Genomic DNA, 17,123 nt, shown 5'->3' with positions numbered 1-17,123 from the left:
CATTGTGATTTCAGATTTTAATATGGACTGAAAATAGTTTTTCTAGTTTGCAACTTTGAAGTTGCCTGTTTTTGATATGCATCTCTTGGAACATACTTTACAGTGTTTTGTATTAAGATGCTTCTTGAATAATATAAAACAAACTTAAGGTATAATCTTCTATATGTATATTTGTGAAAATGTGTGGATTAGATTAGGCTTTGTTTTCTTTTTTTATTTATTTATTTTTTTTAATTTTATTTATTTATTTTTTTTTAATTTTTATTATTATTATTTTTTTTTCCCAGTGGGTTTTGTCATACATTGATATGAATCAGCCATGGATTTACATGTATTCCCAATCCCGATCCCCCCTCCCACCTCCCTCTCCACCCGATTCCTCTGGGTCTTCCCAGTGCACCAGGCCGGAGCACTTGTCTCATGCATCCCACCTGGGCTGGTGATCTGTTTCACCATAGATAGTACATTATACAGAGTGAAGTAAGCCAGAAAGATAAAGAACATTACAGCCTACTAACACATATATATGGAATTTAGAAAGGTGATAACGATAACCCTATATGCAAAACAGAAAAAGAGACACAGAAATACAGAACAGACTTTTGAACTTTGTGGGAGAATGTGGGGGTGGGATATTTCAAAAGAACAGCATGTATACTATCTAGGCTTTGTTTTCTATTAGACATTCCATGTGATGATGGCCTTAATAGAAAAAAAAAACTTAAGGAATTTAATTAGATATGTGGAGAGATTTCTGTGCTTCAAAATTATTTTTATTCTCCCTTTGAAAATGTTTTCTTGTTTATTGTATTAGAACACAAATTCAGTAAATTGAGAAAAGTAATAATGTTTTAAACATAGGAAAAGGGAACATTTAGGTTTTGTGCTGTCTAAAGAAATCTTTCAATGGAAGTGGGTTTTGGTTATCAGGTATGAAAAGTATTGTCTGAGATTTGGTTGGTGAAAACAACTATGAGTATTAAATCAGGATAAATGATAATCATTCTAGCTAAGTTAAACAGGCTTAGCTAGGAAGAAAAAAAATTGTATTTAAATGACAATTTTGAAAGTTTAATACCCTGGGATTTTTTACATTTAGGAAAGTGTTTTTCTTGATCTGGGGCTGAGTCAGGGGACAATATATTTAGAGTGACTGGGAACTAATACAAAATTACTAAATAGAATAACCTCAGGGCTTGAAATTGTATTATGAGGTAACTGGTAATATCTTTAAATCATTTCAGAGAGTATTAGTAAAAATGACATTTGTTAATTGTAGTGGATGAGATAAATACCATGGGAAAAGTAATTTTTGTTTTGAAACTACAAATACCATGGGCAAATAGGGATACTTGAAGTATACTTAAAGTTAATTTCAGTTTTATTAAAAAAACTGCAAATAAACATGATTAGAGAGTCCACATTTATAGATAATATATTTAGGTTTAAGCACATTTAAAATTTTTGATAATAGTATAATTTTGTAATTTAATAGGAAAATATAATTAAAAGAATTGCTATTTTGCATTAAAAAGGGAGAAAGTTACTAATTATTTTTTTTCAAACTTGCTATCTAAAATCCACTGTCATAAAGATCTGGTTGAATAAGGAGATTGGCGATTTTAGAGGGAAATTGCTGCACCCAGGATAACAGATTCTATACTCATATAGAGTTATTTATTGTAGACAATTATGTGGTAATAATGATTGCCATTTTTCCGAGTATTCATTTTGTTCCACTCTTGTAGATGTGCTAGATGTATTTCTGGTAATCCTTGTATTAACTCTGCAAATTAATTGCTAGGCATTCAAAATCAGATGTATGCGATTACAAAAAATCTATGGTTTTGCCAGTGGGCCTAGTAAGCTCCCTCTTTGAATCTTTTCCTGCCTGAAAACTAACTTGAAATGTATATGGTTTGAAAGTTATCTCCAAAAAGTGATTGTAAACTCAGAAGGTGTCTATGCTAGTGAAATAAGATTGCTTTAATTTCTTTTATTTATAGGAATCTTTAAAATAGATGGAACTTATTTTGAAACAGTGTTGGAAAGTTATTTTTTCACCTTAACTGGAGACTTAACATTTTGCTATTGTAAATATCTACTACATTCTGGTGATTTTTAATTTTAATAGTAATAGGTATTTGTTTATAAAATATAATGTTTATTGAGTGCTTCCAATGGGCTGAGCAAAATGTTGTGTAAACTATGGCAGCTATCAGCCACATTTAATTCAGAATTTAAAAATTCAGCTCCTCAGTTGCACTAAGCCACATTGTTGTTGCTCTTGTGGCTGGTGGCTCCCATGTTGAGCAGCCTCTGGTACAGAACATTTTCATCACCTCAGAGGGTTCTTTGGACCATGCTGTACACTTTACATCCTGTTGCTTCTTGTTTTTTCCCTATTTTTTTTTTTTTGAGATATAATTAATGTATGTACAAAGTACAAAGTGAAGTCATTCAGTTGTGTCCGACTCTTTGCGACCCCATGGACAGTAGCCTACCAGGCTCCGGATCCATGGGATTTTCCAGGCAAGAGTACTGGAGTGGGCTGCCATTTCCTCCTCCAGGGGTTCTTCCCAACCCAGAGATTGAACCTGGGTCTCCTGCATTGCAGACAGACGCTTTACCATCTCAGCCACTAGGGAAGCCCTGTATAAGTTTAATATGTACAGCATCATGATTTTACTTACATATTGTTAAGTTTAGTGAACATCCATTGTCTAATATAGATACCAAAAGAAAAGAAAAAGACAAAGGAAAAAAGCCTTTTTTTTCCTAATGATGGAAGCTCTTAGAATCTGCCATTCTTAACAGTTCTCAGATGCTGTATTGTTTCTTAACCATGAGTCTTCAAGATCTCGCTTCTTGTTTTTCATTATGAGACACTAGAAAACTAGTGGGGAAACAGTGTGATAAAATTAGTCACAGAGTTTTTTATGGGAGTTCATAGAAGATTGAGATTTTGGTAGTCAGAAGGGTTCCCTGGAAGAATTCCTATTTGAGCTTAGTCTTGAAAGACAGGTGGTGAGTATATATGAGCAAAAGAGATGAACCTGGACATTATTATAAACAGAACAGTTAATAGTGTATAATAGGATGGAGTACTTCCCAATATTTGAACTGTATGTTGAATGAGGAATAGGAATTTTTCCTGATCAGTAGGTTGAGCCTTCTAGATAAAGAGATTGCTCCCTTTTTCTAGGGTAAAAGACCAAAACTCACCGGGAACTGCAGGTACTACAGTTGGGTATTCAGTATTCCCTGGGAAGAAGGCTTGTGTTGAGAGATGAAGTTTGAAAGGTAGAGAAAAGTCAGATTCTAGGAGTTTGGACCTTATTTTGTAGTTATGTACATACTAGTTTTATCTCACCATGACTTTATAGGTTTAAAAAAAAATGTGAGTTAGACAAAAGAAATATAGTCAACATGAGGTTTAATGAAAAAAAATTTTGCGTCAATTTTAAGGAAAAATGGTATATTTGCTACTATATTTTTAGCTGAAATGTTGCAAAGTATGTTGTCCTAGAAAAACTCATACTTAAAATCCACATTTTTGCTTAGGTTGGGAATGACAAGTAATATTCAAATTTCTTTTGTACTTTTAGCAACCTGGAAGCTTTTCTACCTGGCCTGGTAGTTTCCTCGTGGATGACAGCATGTCTAATACTCTAAATAGCCTTGAGGAGCATGCTAGTGAGTTTTACAGTGTGGATGAAAATCAGACTGTGTCTGCTCAGCAGAACTCACCTACAAAGTTCCTGGCCGTGGAGGCAAACGCTGTGCTGTCCTCTCTACAGACGATCCCAGAATTTGCAGAAACTCTCGAACTTATTGAATCTGTAAGTTTGAAATTGTGAAATTATCAAAAAGCTCAATTTTAGTATGTGGTTTCATATTCAGAAACAGTTTAATGGATACTCACCAGTTTTATGTTGCATATTACCTTGTACATCATGGTTAATTTTGTTCTAATATTTTGCAGTGGTTTTTGGCAAAAAATATATGTATTTATTATACAAGTTGTATATTAGAAATAGTTGGAAAGTAGAGAAAATTAAAGAAGAAAATGAAAATCCTCCATAAATCTAGAGTTAATAATTTGAGATATTTCCTTTCAGGCTCTGTTCTATACATATAAAACATATGCATATATTTTTAAACTCAAATGTACACTAATACTTGTGAATTTTTTTCCCCACATTATACCATGATCATGTCCCTGTTTTCTTGTTTTTAAACTTGAATATAAATGGTTTGATGGTATTCTATCATATGAATGTAGCAAATTTTATTTACCCAATGTACTTTATTATTGGACATTTATCTGGTATTGTTTTTTCAGTATTACAACTTAAAGAATATGTGTAAAGCTTTGTGCAAAATCATGATTATGTCCTCAGGTTAAACTGAATTTTTGAATCACAGTGTGTGACCACTTTGAAGATACTTCGTGTGTGTGTGTGTGTGTGTGTGAGTTGCTTAGTCGTGTGCGACCCCGTGGACTGTAGCCCGCCAGGCTCCTCTGTCCATGGGATTCTCCAGGCAAGAAGACTGGAGTGGCTTACCATTTCCTTCTCCAGGATATCTTCCCGACCCAGGGATCTAACCCAGGTCTCTTGCATTTCAGGCAAATTCTTTACCATCTGAGCCGCCGGGGACGCTGTACATGTTACCAAATGATTATGTAGATGTAGAATAAAGTTTTCTGATAGAATAGAATGTGAAATTTTATGACAAACTATACTGTTTTATGAAAATAATGTGATTTGTTCCTTTCATTTGAAGTACTTTGGTAATAAGCTTCAGCTACTGAATTAGATGAACTGTTATTTTGAAATGTTTCAAATTGGAGTTGTAGTAAAACCATAATCTGTTCCTCTCAGATGGTCTTGCTTAAAAAAAAAGAGGAACCAAGGAAAGCCTATTTCTATGGATAAAAATGGGTAGTTAATTAACTCTGGAAATCGTCATCCTATGTTCAAGACTAGATGTAACCAGGTTATAATATTAATAACTTTAGTTAAGAATTTAATCTGTTGCAGGATCCTGTAGCATGGAGTGATGTTACTAGCTTCGATCTTTCTGATGCCGCTGCTTCACCTGTCAAGTCCACCCCAGTTAAACTAATGCGAATTCAGCACAACGAAGGAGCCATGGAATGTCAGTTTAACGTCAGCCTTGTACTCGAAGGGAAAAAAAACGGTTGTAACGGGGCAGACGGTGAGGCTGTTCCTTTAACCTCCCCAAGTGTGGCTAAGTTTAGCACTCCACCAACCATCCTCAGAAAGAAGAGAAGAATGCGAGTGGGCCAGTCCCCAGGCAGCGAGCTTGGCGACGGCTCATTCAACGATGGTGGTAACACAGCACTAAAACACACACCGGTGAAAACACTACCATTCTCTCCTTCACAGGTAGTCGTGTTGTTTTTGTTCATGTTTCCAACTGTTGATTAGCTCGATTGAATTAGATCTTGGATATCCATACTAGCAGTTCATTGCTTTAGTAACACGTAAAAGTGTACACTGTAGTCAGATGTGTATAGGAGAGTGCTGAGCTGGGATAAATCAGAAAAGTATCCCGGGAAGTGAAATAGTTGCATTTTATCTTACAGTGTTTAGAGCTGAAAGGGATGTCTTAGATATGTAGTTCCACATGTTTGTAGAACTCATCAGGAAATAGGCCCAGAAAGGGAAAATATCTTGCCCACAGTTATGTAATGGCAGAACTGAGACAGAGAGCCAGTTTCCTGACTGACTATTCAAGAGGTACCAGGTATATATTCCTAGACAACTGCTTCATACAAGAATTTTATGTGTCAGAAGGTCATCTAGGGATGTCAGGAATTACCTGCTTTCTCCTGTAGTTATATCTTTGGGCAGCAGATACTTATATCGGGGCAAACTGTTTCTTTGATTTTATGATACTGTCTATCTTAATGAACACCATATTCCAGGCTGTGTGTTAAATGCTTTTTTTTTTTTATAGTATCTTAGTTAATGCTCTTGCAAAAAACCTCTGGAGGCAGTTAGAATGAAATTCAGAAGTTAAGCAATTTGTCCAAGATCAGTAAGAAAGAGATGAAGCTGGTATTTGCTTTAAGTGTATTGACAGAGGTGAGAAAGTTTTATGGAAAAAGAAGGAAGTTTAATGGCCAAGTAACTTGGAGGCTGTTGGGATATTATTATTGGAGGTATATTTTGATGCTGGGAAGATGAATATCTGGCAGTAACTACACAGCCACTGTTTTCTCTGAAAATTTACCCCCCCTTCCCCCCCCCCCCCCCCCCAGTACACCCTCAGGAGTTACAGAGTATCCTGAGGAAAGTGACCCTGGGTTGAGCACACTAGCAGTTTTCTGTTTTTGGAGTTTTGCATACCTGCAATTTTTGTTGAGTAAATTCTAAGAAGGAAAATGGCTGAGAAGCTCAGGCATGATTATAAAGACCGTATGCTGTGCTCTGGTGTGCTAAGTCGTTTCAGTTGTGTCTAACTCTGTGCCCCGTGGACTGTAGTACGCCAGGCTCCTCTGTCCACGGGATTCTCCAGGCAAGAATACTGGAGTGGGTTGCCATTTCCTCCTCCAGGGGATCTTCCTGACTCAGGGATTGAACCTGCATCTTCTGCATGCCCTGCATTGGCAGGCGGGTTCTTTACGACTAGAGTCACCTGGGAAGCCCATAAAGAACGTATATTCCATAGCAAAGAGCTTGGATTTTATCCTGTGACTTGCAGGCATCAGAAATGATAGAGATAGAACTCATTCCAGTTATAAGTAGCCTTAAAGCAGTTTCTACTTTTCTTATCATTGCTTCTAATCTGTTGGCTACAAAAATAAATTAGTATTTCACAACTGTATGTAAGTTAAAATCCAGTGTGTAAATTGTGTCATTTGGAAAATGGACTCTACAGTACCAGTTTTGGCTGCTCAAAGGTTCTGAACTTGTGTTCTAAATAGGCACATTTGCCAGACAGCTGTATTTCTTATTAGTTAAACTTATTCTGGGGCTTCCCTGGTAGCTCAGCTGGTAAAGAGTCTTCCTGCAGTGCAGGAGATCAGGAGTCCAATTCCTGGGTCGGGAAGATCCTCTGGAGAAGGGATAAGCTACCCACTCCAGTATTCTTGGGCTTTCCTGGTGGCTCAGACAGTAAAAAAGCATCTGCTTGCTCATCTGCCTGGGGAGACCTGGGTTTGATCCCTGAGTTGGGAAGATCCCCTGGAGGAGGGCATGGCAACCCACCCCAGTATTCTTACCTGGATAATCCCCATGGACAGAGGAGCCTGGCAGGCTACATTCCATGTCGTCGCAAAGAGTCAGACACAACTGAGCGACTAAGCACAGCACAGCACAAACTTACTCTGAATTCTGTATGTTCTTATAGAAAGGAGCATTTAAGATCATTTACTAATAAAATCATAAAACTTTTTTCAGTTATACCATTGTACAAAGCTTACCTTTAGCAAAGCAGCTATTTTTGGCTTCTATAGATTCTCATTTGATAAGATATACTGTTTGAAAATTTTTTATTGCGTTTTGTTACTTTTGGATTTTTGTTAAATGGCTATTTTTGGAATACCTGTTAGGTGTTAAGCACTGTTCTAAGAGCTGGGGAGGCAGCAATGAACAAAACAAAATTTCCTGCCCTCGTGGAGCTTTATTTTTATAGAGTGGAATGTAAATGTATTATTATTGGTATCTTCTCCTAAAAGGAATGGAGAAATAACTTGAAAACTTAATCAGTTTGATATTTGTGTAGGATTTTGACATTTTAGAAATTATCTCTACACTCTCTTTTTTAGTTTTTCAACACATGTCCTGGAAATGAACAAATTAATATAGAAAATCCTTCATTCACATCAACCCCTATTTGTGGGCAGAAGGTTCTCATTACAACTCCTCTTCATAAGGAAACAACCCCCAAAGATCAAAAGGAAAATGTAGGGTAAGTAGATACTAAATAATTGTGTTAAAGAAAATGAGAAGCAGTTTCAAAAGTAGATTAACTTTTTGTCCGTTTATATGTATATCATAATCCTGTTCATATGAGATTTAGAATTAAAAAAAATCATAACCTTGAATTTTATCCCTAGGAGACTAGAAATCAGCTAAAGGTAGTATAGAAGTTTGATCTTAAGCAAATAGCATTTTTAGTACTTATTTCTACATTAATGTCTTTTCTGTTTTAAGATGATTGGAGTAAGAATAGGCAGGCATATTTTAAAAGTCTTGGAATGTTTAAAGCATGTATATATACAAGAAAAATTCAGTGTGTGCTTTTATGATGGTTTTGTCTTCCTTAACTTACGTGAAATCAAATTTTGACTATAATACAAATATCTGAATGATTGGACAGGTTTAGAACACCTACTATTAGAAGATCTATATTGGGTACCACACCAAGGACTCCTACTCCTTTTAAGAATGCGCTTGCTGCTCAGGAGAAAAAATATGGACCTCTTAAAATTGTGGTATGTATACTCCTTTTATTTTTAAAAATGTTCCTAATTTTAATAAGACACAAATTTTGATTTTTTTATCCTTGATTTTTAACATTTAAAAAAGATCTTCAATGAACTGGATTAAAAAGACTTAACCTCCTATAAATTTGAATTTGTGTTAATCTTTTTCCTTGTAAATAAACCCTTGCTTGGCTTGTTTTGAATTCACACTTTCTTTATGTCATCCAGAGAAAGCAAATCAAGTGTCAGTAGAACTCATTTCTTAATACTAAAACCTACCTTTTAGTAGTTTCAGCAGCAGTTACCTACAGTATAATAAAATAATTTTAATATTTTGATATACATAAGCACTGGAAAAGGAAATGGCAACCTACACCAGTATTCTTGCTTGGGAAATCCCATGGACAGAGGAGCCTGGTGGGCTACAGTCCACGGGGTCGCCAGGGGTCAGACACAACTTAACGATGTAAACAACAACAAAATTACATAAGCACATTCCTAGTAATATTTATGAAACTGATCACGATACCTCTTTAAGGCTCAGTTTCCTCTTCTATTCAGTAGATATTACAAATATCACCCCAGCAGGTTATTTATGAAGGTAGATAATAGAAATAAAGGGGCTGCTACTAAGATCCAAGTAGTATGTGCTTAGTTGTTGCTATTATTATTATTTTAATAATGACGGGTAACAGTAGTAGTACGTGAATGGAGGTGGGAAGTGTTATCTGTGCTTTCATATATATGTATTGTCAATGTTGTAGTATCTTAGGTGAGCCATGAGCATTCTGATTCTAGGCAGATATAGATTTCTGACAAATTAGGCACATTAGAAATAAAATATGATTTTTAAAGTGGTTATTTCTAGGGTACTTTAGTTATGTAAATCAGTTAATAAATTCTGGTTTACTTGATCTAATCAGTTTTCTACGAAAAAGCATGTATAGTATTCAAATGTTCTAGTCTTTTCCTTATTTTGAATACTGTTTTAGAGGGTACATAGTAGGATTGATCAAGTCTTTTTGCCACTTAGCTCCATATACTGCTATAAGAAAAAAAAACTTTAGCATTCTTTAAACTTCTTAGTTTTTATGCATATACATACTAATAATGGGATCACATTATGTACTTTCTGGTAACCTTTTTAAATTTAATAAATTGCATCATTTAAAGAAATTACCTTGCATTTATCTCATAACTTTTAATGTTTTTGTACTATTCCATTGTATGGACTCACCTAGCTGATTTAACTAGTTTGTTTCAGCATTTTGTTACTCATTTTTTAAAAAAATCATTAATTCGACAAATACTGAGTGCCTCATGGGTCCAGGTGCTAGGCTAGTCTTTTGGGGATGTAACATCAAACATGTCAGATGTAGTTCCTGCCTTTATAAGGGTGTGTGGCCTAATTGAGAATTCTAAAAATAAGCAATAATTTGAAAACATTTGAAAAATTCTAACAGTTCCTCAGGGTCATTTCGCCAACATATATTTTGAATAAAAATTGTTATTTTAATAATAGTGCACAAGAAATTAGGTTTCAGGTATCTAAAGTCCCTATCAGTTTGTTCATGTTTGGGAAGAATTTATCCATTGCCAAAATAGGTCGTTTTCATAAAAAATTTAAGATAAAAGGAAAGTATGGATTTTGTAAGTAAAATTTCTAAAATATCTGCAGGCTTATTTGCAGCAAGCAGACTTTTCATTCCTCCAGTTGTTTACTGAGCACTACTGTGTGCTACCCACTCAGCTTTCTTATGTATCTTCCTGTGGATCAGATGTATTTCTTAGACTTTGGCTTTCTAGGACAGTTGTATACTTTTTTCTCTTTAACTGAAGTATAGTCGATTTACAATGTCAAGTTAGTTTCTGATGTACAGCAAAGTGATTTAGTTACATATATATACATTCTTTTTCGTATTCTTTTCCATTGTGGTTTATTACAGGATATTGAATAATATTATAGTTCCATATGCTATACCTTGTTTTTTATCCTTTCTATATATAATAGTTTGCATCTGCTAACCCCAGATTCCCAGTCTTTCCATCTCCAACCCCTCTTCCTCCATGGCAACCACAAGTCTTATCTTTGTCTGTGAGTCTGTTTCTGATTCATACATAAGTTCATTTGTGTCATATTTTAGATTTCATATGTAAGTGATATCATATGGTATTTTCCTTTCTCTGTCTGACTTGACTTAGTAATCTCTTAAGTCCATCAGTGTTCCTGTATACAATGTTGTTTTCTTTCTTTTTTAATGGCTGAGTAGTATTCCATTATAATATATACACACCACATCTTGGGGCACTTGCATTCTTATAGGTGAAAGAACAGATTCCAGATCCTTTTTAAGAACACATAGCCTGTGTTCTTTGTGAAACATAATCCTTAAAACAAGAGCTCTTAGACACAGAAATACTCACATAATTCCTGCATGTCTCAGGCTATAGATGAGAACACTTTAAACATTCTGTTTCCATTTTAAACTTTTTGTAAGTACTGTGAAATCTCGTTTATGTATGGATGCTATTCTCCCTAACTTTGTTGACTGGGAACGTAAGCTGCTGGTCATTACATGCTGCCAGTTTGTTCTTTGATTTAGTGGAGCTTTGATTACTTTTTTTTTAAAACAGGTCTTGGTTATGGTAGATCTTAAGACCTATGGTAGGTCTTAATATAATTTACATTTTTTTCTGAGTTATATAGTGTGCTTAGTTATTCGAGGGCTTCCCTGGTGGCTCAGATGGTAAAGAATCTGCCTGCAATGCCAGAGACCTGGGTTTGATCCCTGGGTTTGGAACATCCCCTGGGGAAGGGAACAGCTCCCCACTCCAGTATTCTTGCCTGGAGAATTCTATGGACTGTATAGTCTGAGGCCATGGGGTCTCAGAGAGTTGGACACGACTGAGTGACTTTCTGTAGTTTTTTGATAGAAAGATAAATGAATAATATTTTGAGATTATTTCATCATTCAGCCCACATTCAGTTTTTTTTTTTTTTTGTATTCTCCCTTCCCACACTCCAGTACACGTATAGACAGTCACAGACACACATGCATACACACACGCTTCCTGAACACTGACTCAGCTCTAAGCTTAAGGGAACAGCTCACACATGTAGTGGTAAGACAAACATGCAAACTAGTAATTATACACTGTATAATAACTACAATAAAAATAGGATAAGGAGAGCTACTGTTGTCCAAATTTATTATGTGTTTCCTATTTTTATGTAAAAATAGGAAAGTAATCTCTTTTTAATTCTGAAGCTCCTGATTGAAGCAGAAGCTATAAAGGGTTCCCCCAAAGAAAGACTTACTTAGTGCCTTGCCGTGAAGGAAGTGGCACACTTCATTCAGTGCTTGCAAAGTGCAATATTATTTTTGCCATTCAATGGATTAGTTAATTTATTCAACTTATATATCTATAGGGGTTGGAAGAAAATTATGCCAATAATGAAAATGCATAAAAGTTGGGTTTCTATATAGGGGGAGAAAAAAGGAAGTGCTATAAAAGGCTTTTTAAAACCCCTTTTAAAAATAATTTAGTCACAGCCACTTGCCTTCTTGGAAGAAGATATTCGGGAAGTTTTAAAAGAAGAAACTGGAACAGACATATTCCTCAAAGAGGAAGATGAACCTGCTTACAAAAGCTGCAAGCAAGAGGTGATCTTTTAGTATTATTATTGATAAAAGTCTTTATCATGTTCCAGTGACTTGGCCATAATGTCCCTATTGTAAATTATTCATTCTAGCATACTGCTTCTGTCAAGAAGGTCAGAAAATCACTAATCTTAGATAATTGGGAAAAAGAAGAACCAGGTACTCAACTGTTAAATGAAGACCTTTCAGACTTGCAGGTTTGTAAAGGATTTTCTTTATATTAAGATGGTTGCTTTAAGCTCTAGTGGTTCTTGTGTTTTACTCATTGTGTGGTTAATTCATTAGAGATCATAGAGGGTTTCCACTGGTGGTGTTCAGCCTAATTCAGAGAGAAACAGTTAACTGTAGAGAATATTTCATTCACATCCTTGCTTTTTATGTTTGTTTTGTTTTGAGAGAAGTTAGCTCTCTTACGTATGATGTCAAAAGAGTGGTAGTCCTCAAAGCTTGAAATTTCAGTATTTATCTTTGGTTCATCTCTTAAATATTTAATTTCGCTACATTGCTAGAAATTTCTTCGGAGCGAAAGCTTTCTTGGAGGGACATGCACAGGACTTCCACTACCACTTCCTCCATAGTCCTTCTGTTCGTCTCCATTTTTGAATTAGTTATTTTCTTTTCCTCTTTCTTTTTTCTCTTAGTCAGAAAATATATTTACAACATCTTTATTAATGATACCATTATTGGAAATACATGACAATAGGTGCAACTTGACTCCTGAAAAACAAGATATAAATTCAACCAACAAAACATATACACTTAATAAAAAGAAACCAAACCCTAACACTTCCAAAGTTGTCACATTGGAAAAGAATCTTCAGGTATGAATTTATAAATTTCTTTCAGTGACTTTTGTTGTTGTGTATTCAGTTATCACTTTGGACCTACTGATCACAAATCATATACTTTTTCTTTTAAATTCAAAATCGACTATAACAGTAACTAGACATTCACCATTGTTTTGTCACTCAAACTAGATTTGGGTTTCTGAGAGACTCACTCATCAGGGCACATATAAAGTAAACACCTGGAATTATAGCTGGGGACTCTTCTGGTGATTTCTTAAGCATGATTTCATTCTTAAACTAAAAATACCTAAATCTACTTCTGGCACCTCTTCTATAATAAATAATTGTAGCCTGAATTGCAACTTTTAAAGGGTAAGTGGTTGGAAGCAGTTTCAACTTGATTTTGTTGGTATAATGGTTTCCAGTGAACTTTCTGGCTCATAGTTGTAAAACAAAACGGTTTTTTTCAGATACTGTGCAGCCATTATGTCGCTGCAAATGAAAGCTGGAAAATTTTTTACTATATCTTAAGAATTCAACCTAGAGAATTTGAGAGGTCACTGAGGAAAAAGTTCTCTTCTTTACGCCTCAATGACTGCAGAACTAGCATTCCTGACATTCAAGCATTCCTTGAAAACATCTTTGGCAGTCAGATGTGTGGGATCTCCTGTCTTTATTGAGCTGCTGCTCTTCACAGAGCTGTGTAGCACATTCTCTGAATCCATTTAAAGTGATGTGATTTACCAGTGTTTAACACAGAACTTTTCGGGAAAATTTATTACATAGGAGGTCATACCTATAGAGTAGTAACCTTGATAATAGAGAAAAACAAATGAAACAAATGTAAACTTGACTTTGTGTTATTTTTCCTAATTTGCAATACATAAAGCATTCTAGGTTCATTTTTTGACATTGTATCCTCTTTAAATCTTTTGCAAAACTTTGAAGCAGTAAAGACTGATATTTCTGTGCTCAGACTGATTTTGTAAAGCAACTATATACTCTAATTTAAAAATAAACCAGAGTTGATTTGAGGGGCAGTTGTGGAAATAGAACTTTTAAACTGCCTTCACAGGCCTACATATGGCTAAAACATTGACTTAACAATTGATCATAAACATTTCAGTATCTGATTTTGAAACATCGTTATTTAAAAAGAATCACAATGCCATTGCCAAAAACATTTTATAGTAATTACTTATCAAATAGCCAAGCAATTAATTGATTTTTTTAAAGTCTTAATTTTGTGAAGTAGAATGGATAGTTTTCTTAGCAGTTTTCACATCACTATTAATATTTCCTTCCTAGTCAACTTGTGAATGGGAAACAGTGGTTTATGGGAAGACCGAAGACCAACTTATCATGACTGAACAAGCAAGAAGATATTTGAGTACTTACACGACTACAGGCAGCACTTCAAGAGCTCTCATACTGTGATTGTTACTCAGACTGATGGAATGCCCCCTCTCCCTTACTGGATTCTATACTAAGTTAGGCTGCAATGAAATACATTTTTTTGTTGATTGTTTTTAAAGTTTTAAAACAGCCCTAAAACGGTTTGCATCCTTTTACATATTGGGCAAGCAGAAAGCTAGGCACTTACGTAAGGGGTAGGCAATTTCATAGTTTATTTTTTTAAGACATGAGATTTTTAAAAATTGTTTTTAAAGAACAAGATGGGGAAGTCATATTAGAATGTTCAAGGATATTCTGAAAGTAAATTCTCACATCTTTTCTTCAGAAGATATATGTTGCTACTCTCCTGATGCTGGAGTTTTGTTATAGATAGGTCTTATGAGTATGTGTGATTTCTGAAATTAGTCTCTATACAGAAAGCACACATGGCCTTATGAAGTACTTTTGCCTATCTGCTGATTTACTTAGGCTACCATTTACAGAGAAACACAATGGGAAGGCATTTAAAAGAATGAAAGTTGCACTACTAATTTTTGGTATTTTTCAAAAAATAGTAAAATTAACTACAGTGTTAAACGTATTTATTTGAGCATAGTCCTCAAAACAAAAGGCATTGCAAAAATGTTTTTTCCTTATTGGTAAAGAGTCAGTATTTTCTCCATAAATCTCAGAAGAGCTGAGAGTTTTGTTGAATGTATTGTACAGTATGTAGGAGCAGGAAAACTTTGTAAATTGGAAAGAAGTCTGTTTTTATAATTTATTTTCATTTTTAAAGCTTAAATGTAGATATTTATACCTATACAGGGTGTCTAGAAGCCAATGTTGTTTCCTGTCATTACAGATAACATAGTAAAGAACAATTTTGACTTTTAAGTATGAAACAGTAGTAAGTTATAGCTGCAAAGAATTCAGTATCTATACTGTATGTCACATCTACCTAAATATTGCACTATGTCCTTTAAATCATGTTGGTTATAAAGTAGTTCTAAAAATGTACTAAATAATAATTTAATATTTTCTTTTTAAATTATATGGGGGGGGTCATATAAATTAATCTGGTGATTTGTATATTTGTTTGAAATTTTGCATTTTGTTTTAAAAAATAATATGGTACTTTGGTCCCTAAAAACAGTCTGCACTTAGAAGTTTATTATATTTACTCAATGTTTAAGAAGTAGAGAACATTATCTTTTATTTATAAAAATATTTGTCCTTTTATAAATGTTTTGTGTTTCTCTACAGGTTACAACAGTTGCTTCAGTTGCCTGTTTTAGGTGTTTGCACTTATTTTATTTCTTCTTGAAAGAATGTCTTTATTTGCTTTTGTGTAGAGATTGTATGTAATTTTTTGAAACATATAATGGTATGCTGTCAACTTAAACACTGACAGGTAAACAGAATTGTACACTGTAGTTGTAATTATTTGTAATTGACACACTCTCTCCCTCTCCACTCCTGAAGTATGCTGCTATAGAAAATAGCAGAATCGGCTTGCTGCTATGAGAGAAGGAAAGAGCGACCACCACTTGCACTGTGTGAAAACATAAAAAGTATGATGATGGCAAGTTCTCAAGTTAACTTAATGGAATCAACCATTACCAGGCAAATTCTTGCAAATACCAAAATGCTCTGCCTTTAAACAAAAACAGCTTAAGATTCTCTGTTGATGGAAATACGAAGTATTTTTAATGCCTAGCTTTTGAACAGTAGACCTAAAAGGATTTTAAGCTATTTAAATCTACTTGCTCATTTTTGCATATTATATGTAGTGAGAAGTGAAGGAAATGTGTGGTACTAAGATTATGCCTTGTTGATAACAAATAGATGAACCAATTTGAATCTTCCTAGCATGTTTGTTAAGTATGTTGATTGCTTCCTAATTAGTGAACTTCTCACAGAAATTTCACTTTGTAAAACCAATGATTGTAGCAAAATCATACTGGATCATTTCAATTTCAGTTACCTTGAACTAATAGCACATAATGGTTCCCTTTTATCTTTTCTTTTTTTTAATGTAGCCCTTGGCTGGTTTGGATGTACATAGTCTCCAATTACCAAAGTATGATATCTTGGAAGAGCTATATTTTTTTAAAGCATAGTTTTCTTCAGCATTAAATTATCCCACATGTAATATATTGCAGATAAGCTTGGGATTTTGGACATAGTACATATTTCGGTTGGTATTGGTTGAATCCTCCAGTTAACTGCTTTGTTGCTTTTTGCAAGAAGATTTTTTAGTCTTAAACATGTCAGGCATCTTAAATCACCTTTTATACTGTTGTGTTCAATTTGAATTTCTTTCAGTATGTTAAAAATGCCAGACATAACATGTAGCAGCCATACTTGCATGGAAACTGACTACACATATAATACTGCATTTTGTTGTAAGGTTTTCGCATTAATACAGCCATTACCCTGACTAAATTGAGTTTTTTGATGTATGGGAAAAAACTTTCCATTGTAAGAGAATCTTGCATACAATGTTGACTGTTAACATCCAAAATAAAGCATCTGTGTACAAGCTGACATGGCATTGCTTGTTTGACTCAGGTTTTGTATTTTGTGTTGACTGACCCTTGAAGGACTTAACCCAGTATTCAGTTCCTAGACCATTTTTCTCCTTTGGAACTCTCCTTCCAGGTGATTTCATCCTTTAACACAACTTGACCTCTTTATTCAAGAAATGAAAATACATTTCCATTTCTTGAGCCTCATTTAGAGCCATATTTTCAACTGCCTTTAGAGATTTCCATATGACTCTTCTGTCAACACCTTAAATGTAGGATGTTCTCTTTT

General features: G+C 34.6%; 1 protein-coding gene across 3 annotated transcripts in view; it reads left to right on the top strand.

Annotated features, from left to right (window-relative positions):
• The window catches only part of MYBL1 (MYB proto-oncogene like 1), a 36,853-nt gene extending 20,000 nt beyond the window's left edge, over positions 1-16,853 (top strand). The window contains exons 10-17 of one of the 3 annotated variants that reach the window (XR_009689542.1): positions 3,609-3,842; positions 5,046-5,414; positions 7,802-7,944; positions 8,356-8,470; positions 12,010-12,126; positions 12,216-12,320; positions 12,827-12,944; positions 14,220-14,356. Coding sequence is in view for 2 of the 3 variants with exons in the window: in XM_061123412.1 (XP_060979395.1) it covers positions 3,609-3,842; positions 5,046-5,414; positions 7,802-7,944; positions 8,356-8,470; positions 12,010-12,126; positions 12,216-12,320; positions 12,765-12,944; positions 14,220-14,348 (1,392 nt within the window). In the remaining variant the exon portion in view is untranslated. Of the gene's footprint in view, positions 1-3,608; positions 3,843-5,045; positions 5,415-7,801; positions 7,945-8,355; positions 8,471-12,009; positions 12,127-12,215; positions 12,321-12,764; positions 12,945-14,219 lie in introns of all 3 variants that reach the window. The other 2 variants (XM_061123412.1, XM_061123413.1) reach the window with 2 other exon arrangements.
• Positions 16,854-17,123: the final 270 nt, after the last annotated feature.

The sequence above is a fragment of the Dama dama genome, chromosome 21 (assembly GCF_033118175.1).
Source record: "Dama dama isolate Ldn47 chromosome 21, ASM3311817v1, whole genome shotgun sequence".
Taxonomy (NCBI): Eukaryota; Metazoa; Chordata; class Mammalia; order Artiodactyla; family Cervidae; genus Dama; species Dama dama.
The sequence above is the reverse complement of the archived record's forward strand: the minus strand, read 5'-3'. Positions and strand labels throughout refer to the sequence as shown.